The following is a 21,295-nucleotide window of genomic DNA, read 5'->3' as shown; positions in this document are numbered from 1 at the left end:
AAGGTACCGCAGGCCCCAGCTTCCAGTGGTATTGAGTTTCACAACCCAGTGCATCATCTTTCAATTCTACTCTTACCTAATTCTTTTTTTTTTTTTGAACATTTTAGTTTAAAAGAATTTAGACTTACAGAGGAGATATAAACATAGTACAGAGAGTTCCTGTCTACCCTTCATCCATCTTTCTCTACATGACCACAGTACAACTGTTGAAAATCAGAAATTAAAATTGGTGCAATAGGGTTGACTAAACTATAGGTTTTATTTAGATGTCATCAGTTTTTCCACTAATGTCCCTTTTTGTTGTTGTTCCAGTCTCTAAATCCAGGATACCACATTGTATTGAGTTGCTAAATTTTCTTAGTCTCCTCCAATCTGTGACAGTTTCCCGGTCATTCTTGTCATTTTTGCTGTTGGCAGTTTTGAGGCATACTGGTCAAGCATTGTGTGGAATGCTTCCCGACTTGGGTTTGTCTGATGTTTTCTCATGATTAGGTTGAAGCTATGGACTTCTTACCCAATTCTTATTCTCCAATGTTTGTCACCTGATTTGGGCAAGTGGAATTCCAAACTCACCCATCTGGGTAGTAACTAACCTCTTTGCAGCCTGATTTGCCTTGATAAGACTCTGTATGTTTTTTCTTTGGCCATGCCACATGGCATGCGGGATCTTAGTTCCCTAACGAGGGATCAAACCCATGCCCCCAGCAGTGGAAGTGCAGAGTCTTAACCACTGGACCGCCAGGGAAGTCTATTGAGGGCCAACATTGTGCCAGTCCCTGGAGATACAGCAATGAACAGAATTGACAAAAATGCCTGGCTTCACGGTTCGTGCATCCTAATGTCAGGGTAGAGATCATAAACTAATCAGTCATGCATATATAGCATGTTAGGAGGGAATCAGTCCTACGAGGAAAAAAAGATCAAACCGAGAAGGGGAATAGTGAGTGCTGGAGTAGGAGAGAGTTTCCTTTAAATAGGGTGCTTAGGAAGGGCTGCACAAGCAGGTGACATTTGACCCACAGCTTAAAGGAGTAGAGAGAAGGAGCCATGTGGCAGCTAACTGAAGCAAAGTGAGGGTAGGGGCCAGTGAGCACAGAGGTCCTGACTCATGCCTGGCGTGTCCTAAGAGGAGTAAGGAGAGACGTGTAGCTAGAGCAGGGTTAGGGAGAGTGGGGAGAGGAGGAGAAGAGGCCAGAGAGGTGAAGAGGGTGTCAGAGTAGTGGTCAGCCTAGCAGAGTGGGCTTTGAGGGCCACCGCGAGGGTTCTGACTTTCAGGTGTTAACAGAATCACCCTGGCTGCTCCTCATGAGAAAGAAACAAGACACCAGCTAAGACCAGTTGCAATAACCCAAGCAAGATAGGATGGCGCCTCTCAAAAGAGGGTGAGAAACCAGTATACCTTTTGAAGGTAGAGCCAAAATGATTTGCTGAGGGATTCGATGAGGGGTCGTGGGGGAAAAAGGTCAAAAATGGCTAGAAGGTTTTGGCCAAAACAACCGAAAGGATTGAGTTGACATTACCTGAGTGGGAAGACTTTCTTATCTAATTATAGTTAATTTATATTCATTCATTGACATGAGGCACTGTGATAGATATCAGGGCACAAATTATTGAGATATTAAGTAACTCTCCTCCTACTAGGAGTAAAAAAATGCAATAGGAAAGATGGATGGGCATTTTTTTTAATTTTTATTGGAGTATAGTTGATTTACAATATTGTGTTAGTTTCTGATGTACAACAAAGTGAATCAGTTATATATATGTGTGTATATATATATATATATATATATATATATATATATATCCCCACTCTTTTTTAGGTTCTTTTCCCATATAGGTCATTGCAGAGTATTGAGTAGAGTTCCCTGTGCTATACAGTAGGTCCTTATTAGTTATCTATTTTATATATAGTAGTGTGTATATGTCAATCCCAATTTTGCAATTTATCCCTCCCTTTCCCTTTCCCCCCCGTAACCGTAAGTTTGTTTTCTACATCTATGACTCTATTTCTGTTTTGTAAGTAAGTTCATTTGTATCATTTTCTTTTAGATTCCACATATAAGCGATATCATATAGTATTTGTCCTTCTCTGACTTCCTTCACTTGGTATGATAATCTCTAGGTCCATCCATGTTGCTACAAAAGGCATTATTTCATTCTTTTTTATGGCTGAGTAATATTGGATGGGCTTTATGTTAAAATATGGTGCTATTAATTCAACTAAAGGAGTATTTGTGAAATCCAGGGGAGAGAGGAAGGGAACAGACCTCTAAGCTGGGTTTGGAGAGACCCAAGGACATTCCAAGAAGAAAATGTTGAATTTGTGAAGACACCGACATCTGCAATAACATTGTATGTTTGTAGAAGTAAGTTTTTCAGAATTGCTAGAGGGTAAACTGAGAGCAGGGGAGCATGGAGGTGTTTCAAAGAGAACATCTAGCAGATTAAAGAATTTAGACATTATCCTAAGAGAGACAGGGAACACTTAGCACGCAAGCATGATTGTGACATCATGGGATTGCTGTGGGATTTCGAGAACAATCTACCACTCAGAGATACACGTGACTTTTCACTTGTAGTAGATGTTAAAGGCTACCTCTTTGATGAGAATGTTATTGTTTCTCCATTCTTGTTTCTCCTCCTCTTCTTCATTGTCATGCGAGAAACACACCAGTTCAATGGCCTGGGGTCAGAAGCACACCACAGTGAAGGGATTCATCCTGCTGGGCCTCACAAACAGCGCAGACCAAAAGCAACTCAACTCCTCTTTGCCATCTTCCTGCTGATCTACTCTGTGATTCTGGTGGGCAACCTGGGCCTGATAGATATGATCCACGCCAGTGCCACCCTCCACACCCCCATGTACTTCCTCCTGGGTGTGCTTTCCTTCCTTGACATCTGCAGTGCCTCCGTGTTCACTCCCAGGCTGCTGATCAACTTCGTCACCACTGACCAGTCCATCTCCTTCGTGGGCTGTGTGGTCCAGATGGCCCTCATGATCCTCCATGGCACAGGGGAGTGTCTGCTTCTGGCCATGATGGCCTATGACCAATTCGTGGCCATCTGCCCCCCTCTCCTCTACCACACCCTCATGTCCAAGTGTTTGTGTGTCTGGCTGGTGGTGGTCACCTATGCTGCTGGGGTGTTCATTTCAGCTGTTCAGACAGGGAATGCCTTCATCTTGCCCTACTGTGGTCCCAACATCATTGATCACTACTTCTGTGATATCCACCCCGCCATGCTCCAACTGGCCTGCTCAGAGACAACCATGGCCAATGTCATCTTGCTCGTCTTTTCTGCCTTGGTCACTGTCCCCACAATCTCAGTCATCTTGGTCTCGAATGCCTACATCCTGGTCACAATCTGTAGGATGAAGTCCTTGGAGGCCCAGCGCAAGGCCCTCTCCACCTGTGCCTCCCACCTCACTGCCCTCTCCTTTTTCTATGGGTCTGTGCTCCTTGTATATGTCCAATCCAACCCTGAAACTGCCTCGGCCTGTAACAAGATCCTCTTTGTGTTCTACACCATTATGTTCCCCATGCTGAACCCAATGGTCTACAGCCTAAAGAATAAATATGTCAAGGCCTCTGCACAAGTTAGGGTCCTTAAGCTAAGCAGAAAAGTAATTTGTTAGAAAAGTATCTGGTAGCCCATAAGATAGAAGAGAAGCCTAGAGAACCCAGCCGGGACAAGAACCAAGAGAGGCAAGGCACAGCTAAGAGCCTGCCACAAGAGTAGTCTGTGCAGGATAGCACCATAGGAAGCACCACCTCTGGGCACTCTCCATGGCTGCAGCTAGCACTGCTGCCCCAAGCTTTCAACACAACTCAGCTGCTGGACACAGCCACCTGCACTAGCCACCACACCCCCCCTCTATAGCATCCAGCTGTGTATCATCTCTAACTGATCCCAGACCTTCCCATCATTCCCTGAAGCTCAAGTCCTAAGCAGGAGCATTCACCTGTCTGGCAACGTAGCTATTCTACATCTCTTGATATATTAACTACATCCAGCATGGATATCTTACATCCACTGAGCTCCTACATCCACATTTCTGTTGTACAAAGCCCTGGGAGGTGGAAATAGGACCTTCCTTCACTTCAGAAGTGGGAGCTAGATTCTATATTCTTCCCGTCTTGAGAGTTCCCACATATGGAAAGGACCATTGAATGCCAAACAGTGAAAATGACATATTTCAACAGGAGAAACTTTCCCTACAAGGCTCTACAGGGAATGTTGCCTTTCTGAATACATGATGTTGGAGAAATAATGCATGTGGTGTTTGAGTATAGGGAGGAGACAGTAGTCACTCGACTTTGTGGGAGAGAGCGGAGGCTCCAATTGGCCAGGGCCCAAAATGTGCTCTAAAGCAGTCATGAGCTATTATTTCTATGTAAATGGCCAATTAAACAAAATTAAAGGCTGAAAGACCATACAGCTTTCTTCAATCAAAATCAAATTACCTTTATGTTTTTAGACAAAACCCTACTTGTATCGTAACAGAAATCAGTCTTACTAATTTAAGAGTGGGGAAAAGGAGGTGGAATGTATTGTGAAACCCAGATGTCAACTGAGGTTCAGTATCTTTTGGGGATTCAAATAAAATTGGCTTGAACCCTGTTCCATGTATGCTAGTGTCCCCACATCCCTGCCAACCTGGGAATCCTAGGTAACAGGAGATGGGTTGCAAATGTGTTTTATGCTTTGCCTGGTTACCTCTAACTCTGAGTTCCCTAATCCACTGAATTACTTCAGTTTATGAATCAGCCAGGGAGGGCGAAAAAGCATGGGATTAAGAATGTGGATGCGGCTTCCCTGGTGGCGCAGTGGTTGAGAGTCCGCCTGCCGATGCAGGGGACACGGGTTCGTGCCCCGGTCCGGGAGGGTCCCACATGCCGCGGAGCCGCTGAGCCTGCGCGCACGGAGCCTGTGCTCCACAACGGGAGAGGCTACAACAATGAGAGGCCCACGTACCACAAAAAAAAAAGAATGTGGATGATATAAATGGGGAAGAGGGAAAAACAAAACCTGACCATCTTAGATCCTGATGGGGAAGAAAAAAGGGGAGTATAGGCAGGTTGGGTTAAGGGCAGTACAGCTGGGCTTGAGGCCTGTGAAGAAGACAAAGAAGCAGTTACATCGCCAGCAGATAAGTCATTCACCTGTAACTTCACAGATGCCAAGGTGAAACTTCTTCCTAGAAAACTAATTAATCCATGGGTGAACCCGTTGATCAATGCTTAGTGACGATATTGGAATCACCTCCCGGCTTTATGTACAGGTTTGAGGTCATTTTTCTTAACATACTGTACTAGGCTTCTCCAGAGAAGCAGAACCAACGGGATATATATGGATAGATAGATATAAGAGGAGATTTATTATAGGAATTGGCTGGCGCAGTTATGGAGGCTGAGATCCGCAATCTGCTGTCTGCAAGCTGGAGGACTAGGAAAGACAGTGCTGGAATTCAGTCTGAACAAAAGCCTAAAAACCAGGGGGCTATCGACGTAAGTTGTGGTGAGATTCTGAAGCCTCGGGAACCAAGATCAGCAATATCTGAGGGCAGGAGAAGATGGAGGTCCCACAGTTCAAATAAAAACAGCAAAGTCACCCTTCCTCGGCCTTCTTGTTTTATTCAGGCGCTCTACCGACTGGAGGATGCCCACCCGCATTGGTGAGGACCATCTTCTTTACTCAGCCTTCCAATTCAAATGCTAATCTCTTCTGGAAACCCCTCACAGACACACTGAGAAGTGTTCTCCAACTATCTGTGCATCCTTTTGTCCGGCCAAGTTGGCACATAAAATTAACCGTCACACATGCTAAGGCTAGAGCAGGCTCCAGCCGGTCCCCTACCACCTCCGCAATACTCCATCTCAGACTCAGGAAGTTAGGAACTGCAGTCTTTTCATGAAAATAAGCCATTTGCTTAATTAGAAAGTTTTCTTTAAATAATAATTTCCCTTAGGGCCAGGGAGATGCAGAGGACCAGGAAACGGAGAAGGGGAGGAGCCAACCCCTCCTTCACTGCCCTGGTAAGCTCAGACTCTGCTTCCTAACTTCACCAGTTCCTGAGCACATGTTGCCAACAGCCCTAGGCAACCTAGTCACAGACTAAGAAGTGAACAGGTTCCCCCAAAATTGATAGGTGAGTAGCCTAAGAGGAATGGAGGGAAGACAAGGCAGAGGTGTGAGCGCAGGAGCAGCTGGTGACATGGCAAAGTTTCCCCAGAGAGACAAGGCATCCAATTCCTTCAGCCCCCCACATACTGCCCTCTCCAAATGGAACCCAGCCCTCTCCTCCCCTCTCCCTTCACCTAAAACCATCTGGCATAGAACCCAATAGGAGTCATTGGAATGTTGGTTCGAAATTAAGTCAAAGTGTTACCTCTCTCAAGAGCATTTGAATTAAATTTTTATTTACACATCTTTAGAGCACCCAGAGCCCAGCCAGTACCTGAACATCTAGAACTTTCCATTGGGTGGAAGTGAAGCCAAAGGTAGGGGCAGATCAAGCCACAGGTGCTAAAAGGAAGACCGGTCTGTGGTCCCAGAGAGGCAGCCAAAGCACTGGGCTACAATGGATCACAGTCCAAGCAAACAGTCAGTGTTGAATGAGTGTTTACTGTTACCAATGACTGGCTCCAGCACCTGAGAAAAATTGGTCAGCCTTGCTGGGCCTCAGGTCTGTCCTATGTAGAATAGAGATGATCCCTAAAATCTCCTGTTTACAGATGGAAAGGGGGGATAAATCACTTTGAATCTCCTGGATGTTCATCTTGTTCTCAAGGGTCTCAAACTCATTTAAACTAACCCTAAAAGTCTTTGGGGGAGGGACATTGTAATGAAGTGGGGAGTCGGCCCTGGCACTGGGATCTTCGGTGGAAAACTCAAGCTCTCCAGCGGCTGATAACTTCACTCACCAAGCGTAATGTCTCTCCAGACATCACTTCCAGGGACAACTTGGGGCAGGATGGAAGGAGCCAAAATTAGATAAGACAGGGGCCTTCCCTTGGAGGAAGAATCCAAGACAGTCTAAGGGCACCTCCAACTGGAGCTGGCCAGAGGAAACTAGTATCTCAAGGAGAGGGAGATGGACAGATATCCTTCAGAAGATTCATGGATCCCGCTAGGGTGTGGCCACCCTGCCTTCTCCACAGGATCCTGAATGCTGTCCACACCCCCCACCAGTGTCACAGACCCCGTTTCATCCTTACCCTCTCCGAGACCTCAGAGAAACTGGCCAGTCCCAAGAAGCTGAGCTAGATGGGAAGCAAGCCTGGCTCATAGGCAGTGTGTGGATAAGCTCTGTAAAGATGAATTTGTTCCATGGAGGGGTACCAGTCAATCTCAGACCCCATTCTTCTACTCTAAGATGCTCATAAAGTAGGATGTTTGATAACTTGAGAGACTGAAGTTTCAAGGCCAGCCCTCCAGAGTCATTATCACCCAGAAAACTCTATGCCCAGGAAACACCGTGTCTGTATCTGAAGCAGGACCTCAGGGTCTGAACAGTGAAGCTTCCCTTGGGTGTTACTGTTGCATCCAACAGACAGTTTGCTGTTCTACTCACATGCTCTTTGAAGCTCAAAACTGCAATTCTTTATAAAAATGACCCAATCACTCAATTTACAAAGTTGTCAGTAAACAAGTGATGTGAGCAAAACAGGCAGGCTCTCAAACTGTGCCCTAGAAGACCAAAGCAAGAAGGAAGACCAGAGACAGACGTGAGGACTTACGGGCAGGATGGGATGTTTAAAATTTCTTAGCGGTTCCTATCTGACATCGCTGCCTTCATGCCTCTCCCCCTTCTGACTTCCACAGTCACAAGACTTGGGCTCAGACATTCAGCCCAAATGTGGGTCGCTGCCCTGGCAGCCCCAGCACTGAGTCTCCACAGTGGAGCTGCTGGGGGAAGCCAGAGTTTTCCCTCAGTGTGATCACCATAACCCATGGTTAACGCCAACTCACTTGCCGTGCTCGCCCCTCATGTCCTCTTCCCCAGGCTTAGCCGTCACTGAGAAATCACATGTTCCTAAATACAACCCAGACCTACTGGGTAATGAATCTACCTCCTTAGCCACCCAATCACTCTCCCAAATTTCCTTCTTTCTCTTTCCCTATGAACCAGAAATCCTGAGACAGAAGATTGTAGATTCATGAGAGCATAAGGTGAAACAGAAGCTACGTGGGTCATGGAATCAGACAGGACTGGTGTCTGAGTCTGGTTTTGCCATGTACAATCTAGCTTAATTTGTAAACAAGAACGTTGTGTAAAGATTAAATACTTATATGGCAAAAGGCTTAGCATATAGCATGGTTTAGAGTAGATGATCACCTGATACCAGCTTCCCCACTTCTTCTAGGATTATTTATTCTGGGCATTAAAAGGGCATTGGCTGCTGGTATCAGTGATGTGGTCATGCAAAATAGCATCTTCATCTTGCTCTCCCGTGGCTCCAGCACCGTTCATCAGTACTTCTGCGACCTCTGCCTCTCTGCCTAACCTCCAACTTACCTGTGCTGACCTTGCCAAGGCTGAGGCCATCCCCTTCCATTGTTCTGCTTACCCTCTCCATTGTCACTGTCATCCTAGTCATGACCAGAAGGATGCATCCCCTGAAAGCCCAAAGCAAAGCTCCCTCCATCCGTGACTTTCATCTTACTGTCATCTCCCTCTTCAATGGCACCATCGTGTTCATATAGGCTCAGCCAGCTCTCGGAGTCTCAAGACAATGGGCTAAACCCTGAGGTCCTGTAGCAGGACAGAGCCAGGACAAGTACTCAGATCCTGCAGAGCGCGGTAACTCTACACCAAGGATGAGTCAAAGGCCAAATACCAGGAGAAGAACGATAAGAGTTCAAAACCCAGGTCAAGATAAGAAAGGCAGCATCATGAGTGAAATCAGGGTCAGACACAAAGTTAGACCAATAGGTGGTACCCTTGGGGGCAAGGCAAATATCAGATTCCTTGTCCTTAAGGCCATTGGAAGTCAAACCTAACTTGTGAGGAGCCAGACTCAGAAAGGGGTATTTCAGATCCCTCCAGACTCCTGCTTACGTACAAAATATGTTTGGAGTTAAGCTTCTTTTAAAGACCCATCCTCTCCTATTCTGGCACCTGACCTTGACCTCTCCTCCACAGCTCTATTGCCCCTGATAAGAGACAGTGGCCAAAGACAGCACTTCAGAGGCTGCAGTGAAGCGTACGCTGTCCCAGCACCTGTTTCCTCACCAACCTCCTTTATTCTTGAGTTCTCCACTCCCAGGACAGCGTACAAACACAAGCACATTTGTCACTGGGACGGTGCTGAATTATTCCCACAGAGTTACATTCCTACAAACTCTGCTCACCGTTGCTATCTGGCTGTGTATCTCGCTTCCCCAGCTGAACTGCAGGCTCTCTGAAGCAGGAACCAAAGCTCGTATTTCATTTCATCCCCCACTGAGCCTAGCACAGTGCTGGGTAGTTAATCAGGGCATATTAATTAAGGCATATGTATTTATATATATTTCACCTCTTCCTCTTTGGATTTTCGGCTTTTAGACAGCAGAAGATAAAAAGAATACCAGTTGTCGTTATTCTATAAGGCTCGGGACTTTATGAAACAGTCTGCTCCCTGAAGGAGGCATTTGCCCAATAACGATCATTCATAGCTAATATTTATTGAACATATATTATGTGCCAAGAATTCTGGGAGGCACCACATACACACTATTTCATTTAACCCTCATAACAATTCTATGAGTAGATTATGCCTATTTCACAGATGAGAAAACTGAGAGTCCAAGAAACCTAGGGTCAAATATAGTTCAATGGCAGATCCAGGTCCAGCTGATTCCAAAGCCTACGCTCTACTCGAATGTCTAAAACCCCTTGGGTTTTTGCAGAAAATTATACAAGCTTACATTTCTACTGCTTCCAAAAAATCCAGAGAACTTCTCCCTATTTCCCACCAAGGCCCAGCTTTTCTATTAATCCCATAGAGTCTTGACTCCTACCAGGAGTTTTCAGTTCCTACAGAGCACCTGAAGAGCCACTTGGAAGAGGAAAAAAGAAATGAGACAGAAGGGGCAGGAAAAATTAGGAAATGAAAGGGCCCTTGGTGCCACTGCTCTGGCCCCACTCCTTTTGCCACAAAAGAAAGCCCCAATTTCCTAAGCCAGTTACCTCTCCGTCATCCCCTTCCTGAGTTCCATCTTAATGCTAGTGTAGAGTTTCTTCGTGAGTCACAACAAATAATGAAGCCACTTTTTCTTCCAAGGCAAGTCCACGCTGGTTTCAAGAGTGGACAAGCAGTGATTCACTGATTGAATCATAAATGGGGAGCTTGGAGAAGGAGTGACGTTGCTTAAAGTAGCATCTCTCCCCCAAATCAGAGAAGGGTCTACTGAACCAGGACCTCAATTTTTCCTTGTGCAAAAGGAAGTATTTAGAAAATATGATCTAAGGAAGGTCACTTCCAGTCCTGATATCCACATGAAATCTGAACCCACTTGGCAGTACCAACGAACCTTCGTATTGATAAAACATATACTGATGGGGTAACCTGCCTTACAGGTAATGTAACTCTGCTTTTCTTCTCAATTATCAGGTGGCCAAAACAGAAAACAAAATGGCTCCCCCAAAAACAGGAAGCAAAATGTTCCCAAGTCACCCTGGGTAAAGAATGGATTGTCAATTGGTAACTCTTTGAAACACCACCAGAAAACCTGTTTCTCGACCAAAGCTAAGTTTATTAGACTTACTATAATAAGAGAGAATACAGAATCTTAGTAGTTCTCAATAGGAGGAAATCAATGGAAAATATTTATAGATTTGGGGGGTCTGGATTCAAGGGGTTTGAGGTGGATCTTCCACCTCAAGGAGCAGATCAGGACGCTGGACAAAGTCTGTGACGTTATAGTTTAGGATTGACAGAAGGGGGAAGGGCCTGAAAGCAAATCTTGGTAAGTAAACTGTTTGTTGAGAAAATTCTTTACCCAAGTGAGTGATCTATTGTCTTAATAGGAGAGATGTTTGCCTAGAGAAGCAAACTATTTGTTCAGATAAATTGGCCTGCAGGAACTTCATGAAGCAAACAGTGAAGTTATTTATTGGTTTACAATCACATCTTCCTAGGCCTGAATTTCTGGGAACAATCAGGTAAGTCATGTTGCCAAATAGGAAGTCTCAGCTCTCAGTCCCAATAGATAAACTATGTGGATAGAGATGATCTCCAAGCTCAAATTTATTTTTTTTTAAGCTACCATGAGACTCTATTCTGTTCCCATGGAAACTGAACTTCATCACCTCACTTCCTCCCACCAGTGACATTAAGCCTAGGCTCTAATGCTGTGTGTTTCTCCCACCTCACCCCACAAAGTGAGCAGAGATAGTTAATAGAGAAATAGTTTCAGCTGAAGAAGTGCTCATATCACTTGTCAATCAGGCTTGAAAGAATGGGGTTGTATAGAACCTGCTACTAACAACTAGAACCTCCTCATGTTAAAAAAATGAATTGTCATACATGAGTCATGGGGACGTAATGCACAGCATGGTGACTACAGTTAAGGATACTGTCTTGCATATTTGAAAGTTGCTAAGAGAGTAGATCTTAAACATTCTCATCACAAGAAAAAAATTGTAACTACGTATGGTGACAGATGTTAACTAGACTTCTTGTGACCATTTCTCAGTATATACAAATATTAAATCATTATGTTGTACCCCTAAATCTAATAGAATGTTGTACGTCAATTATATCTCAATAAAAAATGTTTTTAACTAAAAGTCAAAACAGTTTTAGAAAATTGCCTTAGGTCAGTTAGCTAGATGCTAGCTCAGTAAGTGTGAAGAAAGGACTTCTCAGAGGAAACAGGAAGGAGCCTGGACCGAGAAGCATGGACCATCTGAATTAGGAGAGATGAGATAGAACTGGGGTTACAACCAAGAGAAGAAGTTTGCCCTGGAAGAAGCTATCAGGCAGCTCAGGCTGCTGCATTAACAGACAATACCCACATCTCATTGGCTCACAGCAGCAGAAAGTGTATTTCTCACTCGTGTTCACGTCTATCACGAGTCCGTCGTGCGTCTGCTCCTTTTCATTCCAAGATTCAGGCTCATGTAAGAGAAGCCCCTATATCCTGGACATGGCTGGTGTCATAGCAGAGGGAAGAGAGGGGATATGGGAGACCATGGGGTGGCTCCGGAGGCATGTATGCTCAGAGAGGGCACAAATCACGTCCATTCACACGCACGGGGCCACACCTAGTGATGCGGCCAAGCTTAATTTAAGTGAGGAAAGAGAATGGGTAAGAATTCTTATCCGAGAGCTCCAGGGAGGAGCACTGACTCTTAGGCATCAGAATAAAATGTAGCACATGAAGGAACACTGCATTCATGAGTAGAGGGCTGGCAGCATGAAGGGGGCATTTGCGGGGCAGATGCATCAGACACCTCGTGCAGGTTGGGATGCAGCGCAAAGGTCAGAGGACTCAGCACTGTTTCACTGCGAGATTCAGCAGGTCTTCCCAAGTGAATAAACCCCCTCTTATCTGCAGGAAACTTGGGCAATCCAGTCGCTCACCTGCTGTGACTCTCTCCCAGATCTGTAGTCTAGGGACTGAATTTCTTTTACCCAAACAAGTCATTTGCTTAACAAGGCCTCTTGCTTTATGAGGTGATTTCCCCTGGGATTGTGGAAACCCGAGGTGCCAGAGTCCCCAAGGAGTGAGCCAGTGTCTTCCTTCCTGGCCTGGGAAAAGCAGTCTTTCTATACCGTTCTCAGTGGACTTGGCCCTCCAGCGCCCATACCTGAGGGTGTCTGTCAAAGTTATTTATAACAGTGAAAAGTTGGAAATACCTTATTGTCAACCCAGGGGGACAAGCAAATGATGCCACACATACACAATAAAAAACATGCAGTGATTAAGTACAATTATGTAGACTATTACTTATTGACTGATATAGGGAAATGCCCATGGCATGAGTGAGAAAGTAAATGACAGACTATCTTACGTAGTATAACTCTGTTTGATTCTGTTTATGGAAAATCATGGTCATGATCGCATTGAGAAATTTATAACACGAACACTCACCAATGTCCATTTTCTGTGGTGGCAGGATTTTAGATGATGTTCTGCTCTCTTCTTGGTTCTTTTCTGTGTTGTTTAAATTTTTTACAACTAGCATGTGTTCTTTTTACAAAGACAATAGAGCTATTTTGCAGGTGGGAAGAATTATGTTGTTTTTTTTTAGGTGGAGAGATGTAGTTTCAATACTGTTAAGTGAATAAAGCAAATATGATATAATCCCATTATTGTATATTTACAGCAAATATACATGCTTGTTTCCCAGGGACATTCTGAGGATCAAAGGAAATAACAATTGGGGAAGCCACGTCTAGACCATCCAAGAGGGCACATATGTTGATGTCATTATCACTTTCACTCACTTCTTGTGAGACCTGGGGATTATGTGGACTTGTGCCCTGTGCACATCTCGGCCTTTTGAGTCTCAGTAACCTGAAGACAGGCCCACCAGAGATGGATACTGTAAATGAAGAGCATCTGTCCTGGCATTTGACGGAGAATCCCTGCTCCTCAGGGGTTCCCAGACAACCCTCCCCAAGACCTCTCCAGCATACCTTGGAGACAACCTGCAGTTCTAGGACTGCTCCTGGGAGGACCAGTCACGAATTCCCACTGGCACAATTCTTAACTCTAGGGGTCATGATGAAAAAAACTAGACGAAACTTAAGACGGGAGTCTTCCCAGCTTTGTTACAACTGGTTGAGAAGTTCTCTTGAGAAAGCTGGTCAGGGGCAATTAATGAAAAGGGGAGAGGAACACCCCAAGAGGTCTGCAAAAACAAGGCTCATCGATGGATGGTCTCTGCTCAACCACAGGTAAGCGGGCTGAGAGGTGGAATCCTAATACCAGTAAGGGCTTAGATTCCTTTATCCTCCCTTTCTCATGAACCATGCTCACACCATTCAAATCTGATCAGTCCCTTCACCGAGGTGACTGGGAAAAAATTGGAGCTCAGAAGCAGTGCACAGGAAGGTTGAAATTAATTTCCTTAGGGTTGTACCCAGGGACCTCTTGGCTTTTTATTTTATTTTTTTTTAATATTTGGCTGCATCATGTCTTAATTGCGGCACGCAGGATCTACGTTAAGGCATGCGGGAATCTTTCCTTGTGGCGGGCAGGCTTCTCTCTAGTTGTGGCGCAAGGGTTCCAGAGCACGTGGGCTCTGTAGTTTGCAGCACGCAGGCTCTCTAGTTGAGGCACGCAGGCTCAGTAGGTGTGGTGCGCCGGCTTAGTTGCCCTGCGGCATGTGGGATCTTAGTTCCCTGACCAGAGATGGAACCAGCGTCCCCTGCATTGGAAAGCAGATTCTTTACCACCGGACCACCAGGGAAGTCCCAGGGGCCTCTTGGCTTTTACTGCTCACATTCTATCCTCTCTTTTTTTTTTTTTGCGGTACGCGGACCTCTCTCTGTTGTGGCCTCTCCCGTTGCGAAGCACAGGCTCCAGACGTGCAGGCTCAGCGGCCACGGGTCACGGGTCCAGCCGCTCCGTGAAATGTGGACCGGGGCACGAACCCGTGTCCCCCACATCGGCAGGTGGACTCTCAACCACTGCACCACCAGGAAAGCCCAAATGTTTATTTTTAAAAGCAAGGAATAAATAGTACCTGGACTAACCCTGGGGGTCTGAAAACTCCAGTTTCTTCACCCATTCACTAAAGCTCTTTCTATCAAAAGAAATGTATTTATTGGGAATTCCCTGGTGGTCCAGTGGTTAGGACTCCTCGCTTTCACTGCTGAGGGCACGGGTTCAATCCCTGGTCAGGGAACTAAGATCCCACAAGCTGTGCAGCATGGCCAAAATTTAAAAAAAAAAAAATTTATGAAATTAGTTGAGACTCCAAACTACTGATCACTGTACTTTACACACAAATATCAAGGAATTAAAGTTATAGCCAAAAGTGGCAAGTTCCTGTGCCCAAGGCAAGAGCAGAGGTGTCAGAGAGAGAAGCAGAACCCATCCTTGGCTCTGTAAGGTATCCATGGGAACAGGAGATCTTCAGAAACTCTCAGGGACTTTCTCATCTTGAGATGACCTCCACCTTCATGAGCCGCCCCTCTTCTAACCTTGATAAGTCTTCTCTTTTCTTTCTTGTCAGGACACTTCATTCTCATTCATGTACTCTCATTGCCATGGCAGCCCCTCATCAACATCTTAGCAGAGGAACTGGAGGGGGCTGTCCTTCTGCTTTCTCATCTAGGAATTTATTACTGTGAATCCAGCTCCTCCAGGGTTCAATCACACCCATTGTTTCAGCCAACTCACCCCTTAACTCTATCAGTGTGCTAGAGATGAGTGAGCCCAGGTCATGGAATTATTGAAGAGACAGGCCAAGCAAAGCACCCCTGCCAGCTTCCTTCCAGTTTTCTCTGTGCTGAGGTCTTTAAGGACCACAATAACTAACATCTCTCCTCTCTATGCTAATTCTGAACCAATTAAGAGAGATGAGGTAGAAGAAACGCAGACAGAGAGCAAAATACCACCTGCATCACTGATGCAACTTGGTACTGCAGAACATGACTCATCCTTGTAAGTGGTCTTCTTAAAAATTAGACAGACAATGACCTAGTTTTAAGGTCTACATTACGGAGAAATAGAGCAGAGCAGAACCTGTGCTTCCAATGAGCAAAGCAGAGCTACCTGGGATAGCTCCAGAGTGCCTTATCCCAAACCCATTGATCACAAAAGGCATCCCTCCTCCAGGAGAAGAGGGGGCCAGGTGTATTACACAATGGATATCCCTCTTTAAGAAAGGAAACACCATGAGCAGAGAGGAAGCAACCCCACTGGTGCTCTCCATAGGTAAAATCTGTACATACTTTTTTATATTTCAAGAGGCCGAGTTGCCAATAGATACTGATAGCACAAAGCCCTATTACCAGCTTTGATCAGATGCCACTTATTTCTAGCTATCCTGAGATACTCTGAAGAGGCCCTACCTTATTCCTCCTTTGTTCCCAGCCTCATCCAGATGATACAGAATTCCAAACATTTAACAACCAGAACGCCATGGGCACCAATCAGAACAGATGCTCCAACAATCAGAACCTACACTCAACCAATCAGAACTGATGTCCAACCAATGATGTCCAACCAACGACAGAAGGCCCTGGCCAGTATCCCATACAAGGGCTTCCCCTCCGAACAGCAGCCTTGGTTATCTGAAAACCTAAAAAGCGAGGATGTTTAGAGGCAAATTCTTGGGAGCATGACAACAGCTGAGAAAACTTACATAAACATGTGGGCTCCTCTGGGGAGGTTAGGTGTGTGAACACTCTGACCTGTGCTCTCTGGTGAAAGAGTTCACCTCCAGTTCAGAACCATGCCCTGCACTGGACCCCAATACCACAAATCTGGCATGTCCTACTGCCTTGTTATTTATAGCTAAAACACAAGACTTTGGTTCTTTGGTCATGGTTTTGTTGAACTGGAGTTTTCATATTTAATGTAGCTGCCTATTCTCCCATACAAATATTTTTCTTAGTTAGTGGTAACTAATAAATGACTTTGTTTTAATTTATTGCGTTTAATTTTCTCCCCTTGGATTATTAGCTCTGTCAATAGAGAGAGATCTGAAAGCCCAGCCTCAGGGATTTCCCTGGCAGTCCAGTGGTTAAGACTCTGCACTTCCACTGCTCCCTGGTCAGGGAAATAAGATCTCACATGCCATGTGGCATGGCCAAAAAAAAAAAAAGAAAGCCCAGTCTCCTGACAACTGCTCAGGAGGCCTGTACCAATAGCCAGGAGTGTCCCCAGCTGGGTGTATTAGTGTCCTAGGGCTGCTGTAACAAAGTACCACAAATTATGTGACTTAATACAAGAAAAATACACTCCCTCATAGTTCTGGAGGCTGCAAGTTCAAAATGAAGGTGTTGGCAGAGATGTGCTCCCTCAGAAGCTTCAAGGGCTGGATGTTTCCTTGTCTCTCTGGCTCCCAGAAGCCCCAGACATCCTTGGCTTGCAGCATCACTCCAACTTCTGCTTCTGTCTTCACATGGCCATCTTGCCTCTGTATCCGTGTCTTCACATGGCATTCTCCCGTATCATCTCCTGTATCTCCATTTTCTTTTCTTATAAGAACACCAGTCATAGTGGATTGAGGGCTCACCCTAATCGAATATGATTCAACTTGATTACTTCTGCAAAGACCCTATTTACAAATAAGGTAACATTCACAGGTACCAGGGGTTAGGACTTCAACAAATCTTCCTGAAAGATACAATTCAACCTACAACACTGGGAGAAATCACTGCTCTACTGAGTCACCTTATATTAATGATGACATTAGGCTTGATTTCAATGTCCCTGGCCTTGGGGACTAGTACTGTTGGAGCCTTTGCCCCCAAATAAATAACAAATTAACACTTCCATGTATTCCCTCTCTGGACCAACATACCGGCCTCCAACACTCACTAGTGATGCCAGTTCTCCATGGAACAGGAAATTTGGGGAAGAGAAAATTATTATAACTATATAATAGACATATGATTGTTACTTGGACTGAGTTCTAATCCCACGTTCTTTATGTACTAGCTCTTTTACCTTGGACAAATTGATACTCTCACTAAATATAAATGGACATAATTTTTTATGTTCTATACATTTTTACAATTTATTTTATTGAAGTATAGTTGATTTACAATGTTGCATTAATTTCTGCTATATAGCAAACTGATTCAGTTATATGTATATATACATTCTTTTTCATACTCTTTTCCATTATAGTTTATCACGGGATATTGAATATAGTTCCCTGTGCTATACAGTAGGAACTTGTTGATTATTCATAGTTTGCATCTGCTAATCCCAAACTCCCAATCCATCCCTCCCCTTGCCCTGTCCCTCTTGGCAACCATAAGTTTGTTCTGTTTCATAGATAAGTTGATTTGTCATATTTTAGATTCCACATATAAGTGATATCATATATTATCTGTCTGTCTCTGTCTGATTTACTTCACTTAGTGTGATAATCTCTAAGTCCATCCATGTTGCTGCAAATGGCATTATTTCGTTCATTTTCATGTCTGAGTGGTATTCCATTGGATATATGTACCACATCTTCTTTATCCATTCCTCTGTCGATGGACATTTAGGTTGTTTCCATGTCTTGGCTATTGTGAATACTTAAATGGGCATAATATTTAAGTGAGAAAGTATTATGAAGTTTCAATAGCTGTTTAGGAAATGAGGTAGCACATGACTCAGAGTAGGTGATCAGTTCATGCCAGTGTCCCCTCCCCAGTTCCTCTAGCACTGCCCATTCTGGGGAATTAAAAGAGCTTCAGACACTGAATCCAGGGTCTGCCTCTAGGGTACAAGCATGTCTTACTTGGTGTCTCTGCAGTGACAGGGGCACTACAGCAAAGAACTGCACCTGCGTCACCTGGTTCCTCCTGCTGCGGCTCACAGAGCAGGCAGGGCTCAAGGGCATCCTCTGCACTCTTCCTGTTCATCTACTCAGTTACCCTCACAGACAACCTGGCCATGATCACCCTGATCCACGCAGACCCGCAGCTCCACACGCCCATGTACTTCTTGCTGAGTATCCTCTCCTTCATAGACTCCTCCTTCTCCACGTTAAACACCCCCAGGTTGCTGCAGAGCTTCCTCACCTCAAGCCAGTCCACCTCCTTTGCAGGCTGCCTGGTCCAGATGACCCTCATGACTCTCCACGGTACTGCTGGGTGTCTGCTCCTGGCCATTATGGCATATGACCGATTTGCTGCCATCTACCACCCTCTCCTCTACAAAATCAGCATGTCCCAACATCTGTGTGTCCAACTGGTGGCAGTCACCTATATGGCTTCTGTTGCCAATTCAGCTTTACTGACTGGGTACATCTTCAAGCCGCTCTACTGTGGCCCCCATATCATTAACCACTATGTCTGTGACATCCCCCTTGTGCTCCAACTTGCCTGTGCAGACGTTGCCAAGGCTGAGGCCATTGTCTTCTCATCTTCTGCCTTGATTATCCTCTTTACCATCATCATTATCCTGGTCTCTTATGCCTACAGCCTGGTGACTATCTGCAGGATGCGTTCCCTCAAGGCTTAGAGCAAAGCACTCTCCACCTGTGCCTCTCACCTCGCAGTCATCTGCGTCTTCTACGGCACCATCACCTTCATGTATGCTCAGGCAAGCTCTCACAGTTCCATGGAACAGAACGAGGTCGTGTCTGTCTTCTACACAGTGATCATCCCCATGCTGAACCCTCTGAGCTACAGCCTGAGGAATAAAGATGTGAAGCCTGCTCTAAAGAGGGGATGCCTTGACATGCTGCCTTCCTAACAGAGAGTGGAACATTCTATCCTAAGCCATACCATGGTAGAGACAACATAAAACCTGAATAATATTAACACTTGGATAGAAGGAATTATGTGCCAGCACTATTTTAAATACCTTTCACTTATCAATCCATTTAATCTTCACAACAAGAGGTTGAAATAAATACTATTATTGTCCCTTAGGAATCTGAGGCACAGAGAGGCTGAGTAACTGGCTCAAGGTCACACAGCTAATAAGAAGCATAGTCAGAATTTGAATCCAGGCAGTCTGGCTCCAGAGACCATGTTTTCAACCCATACATTATATTGTCTTTTTCTGATAAGTGCATCTTACAAGCAGACAATGGGCACAGTTATTCCTAAATTCCATATGTCATAAGGAGGGGCTAGATCATGGAAGTCCTAGCCACTGCAGTCAGAGAAGAAAAAGAAATAAAGGGAATACAAATTGGAAAAGAAGAAGTAAAACTGTCTCTTCAATAATCCCAGCATCTTTCATGCCTAATTTCTGTTATGGGACGAATTATCTCCCCACCCAAAAATTGATATGTTGAAACCTTAACCCCTGGTACCTCAGAACATAACTGTATTTGGAGACCGGGCCCTTAATACAATCGGACTGATGTCTTTATAAGAAGAGGAAATTTGGACACACAAATAGATACCTGGGATGTGCACACACAGAGAAAAGACCATGTGAGGACACAGCAAGAAGGTGGTCACCTTCAAAACAAGGGGAGAGGCCTCTGAAGAAACCAAATCTTCCAACCCCTTGATCTTGGACTTCTGGCCTCCATAACTCTGGAAAAAATTAGTATCTGTTGTCTAAGTTACACAGTCTTTTGTATTTTGTCAAGCACTAATATGGCTTCTATATTCAAGGCTGCCCCTTAGCCTAATATGACTGCTGAAGCTCTAGCCATCACTTTACTCTTTGAAGAAGAAAGCTGGAGGAATGGGGGACATTACCAGCTGTCTATCCCCTTTTTGTAGCCTTTTCAGTAACAGCCAAGCACAACCATTGGCCTCTTATTTGCCAGAACTTAGTCACAGGGGAGTCATATGACTCGACTAAGCAAGGGAGGCTGGGAAATATGGTTATTAGCTGGGCACACGGCCACCTTGACAATCTTGGGATCCTGTTTTTTTTTTTTTTTTTTTTTTTTTTTTTTTTGGGGATCCTGTTTTTAAAAAAGAAGTACTCTTGATGCCTATCCAGTATTCATTCCCTCACTGCCTGCTGCCTAGAGCAGAGGATGGCGGAGGACTGATGGTTCACCCATGACCCCAACATGCCCTGCCAGCCGTTTGTGTGTGGGCAGCATATAGTAAGTTTAAAGTTTTTAGCCAACATAAAAAATTTTGATACAATCACATTTTTTCAATCCCTATTGCCACTTTCTCTGGGAAGAAAAATTGAATTGGCGCATTCTACCAGTCTTATTCTCAGCACAGTTATAATCATCTTGTGCTGAGCCAGAGATGCCCTTTTAAACAGGACACGGATTCTCCAGTTCTCCCCACCCCATTCTTCCCCATCACTCTTCTTGGGGTGTCTGTTGCCTTTTTATCATGCCCTGAGTTTTTTCATAATAGTAGAGAAAATGTATTATATTCACATCTCTAGCAAAAGTAAGAAAAGAAAAGAAAGGCTTAGAGATGTACATGTTTCAAGACAAGTAGCCAGTGCCTAGGACGATGCCTGGTGCCTGGAAGAAGCTCAGCCAATACTCCTTGAATGAAGGAAGATAATATCTATTTTTTGGATGTGAAGAATGTCCCCACAGGTGTAAGATTAACACCCTCCCCCCCAAAAAAATTGTGTGCATGTAGAAGAATACCTTTTTCATTCATTTAAGGTGTCTGAGTGGTCCTTGTAGGTATTTGAGTTTGCAACCCTTGGCCACAGGGAAAATTCTCAACTCTTTAGTATTATC

General features: G+C 44.7%; 2 protein-coding genes across 2 annotated transcripts; both read left to right on the top strand.

Moving 5' to 3' along the window:
- Window positions 1–2,678: 2,678 nt before the first annotated feature.
- Window positions 2,679–3,634, top strand: LOC132429212 (olfactory receptor 5P55-like). Its single transcript, XM_060017427.1, is given in 2 exon segments — window positions 2,679–2,756; window positions 2,759–3,634. Coding segments are annotated over 2 exon segments (954 nt in total).
- Window positions 3,635–5,402: 1,768 nt separating this feature from the next.
- LOC132430309 (olfactory receptor 5P55-like) lies at window positions 5,403–19,362 on the top strand. Its single transcript, XM_069540986.1, is given in 4 exon segments — window positions 5,403–5,507; window positions 5,640–5,674; window positions 18,419–18,508; window positions 18,510–19,362. Coding segments are annotated over 4 exon segments (1,083 nt in total).
- Window positions 19,363–21,295: the final 1,933 nt, after the last annotated feature.

The sequence above is a fragment of the Delphinus delphis genome, chromosome 8 (assembly GCF_949987515.2).
Source record: "Delphinus delphis chromosome 8, mDelDel1.2, whole genome shotgun sequence".
Lineage (NCBI taxonomy): Eukaryota > Metazoa > Chordata > Mammalia > Artiodactyla > Delphinidae > Delphinus > Delphinus delphis.
This window is presented reverse-complemented; position numbering and strand designations above follow the sequence as displayed.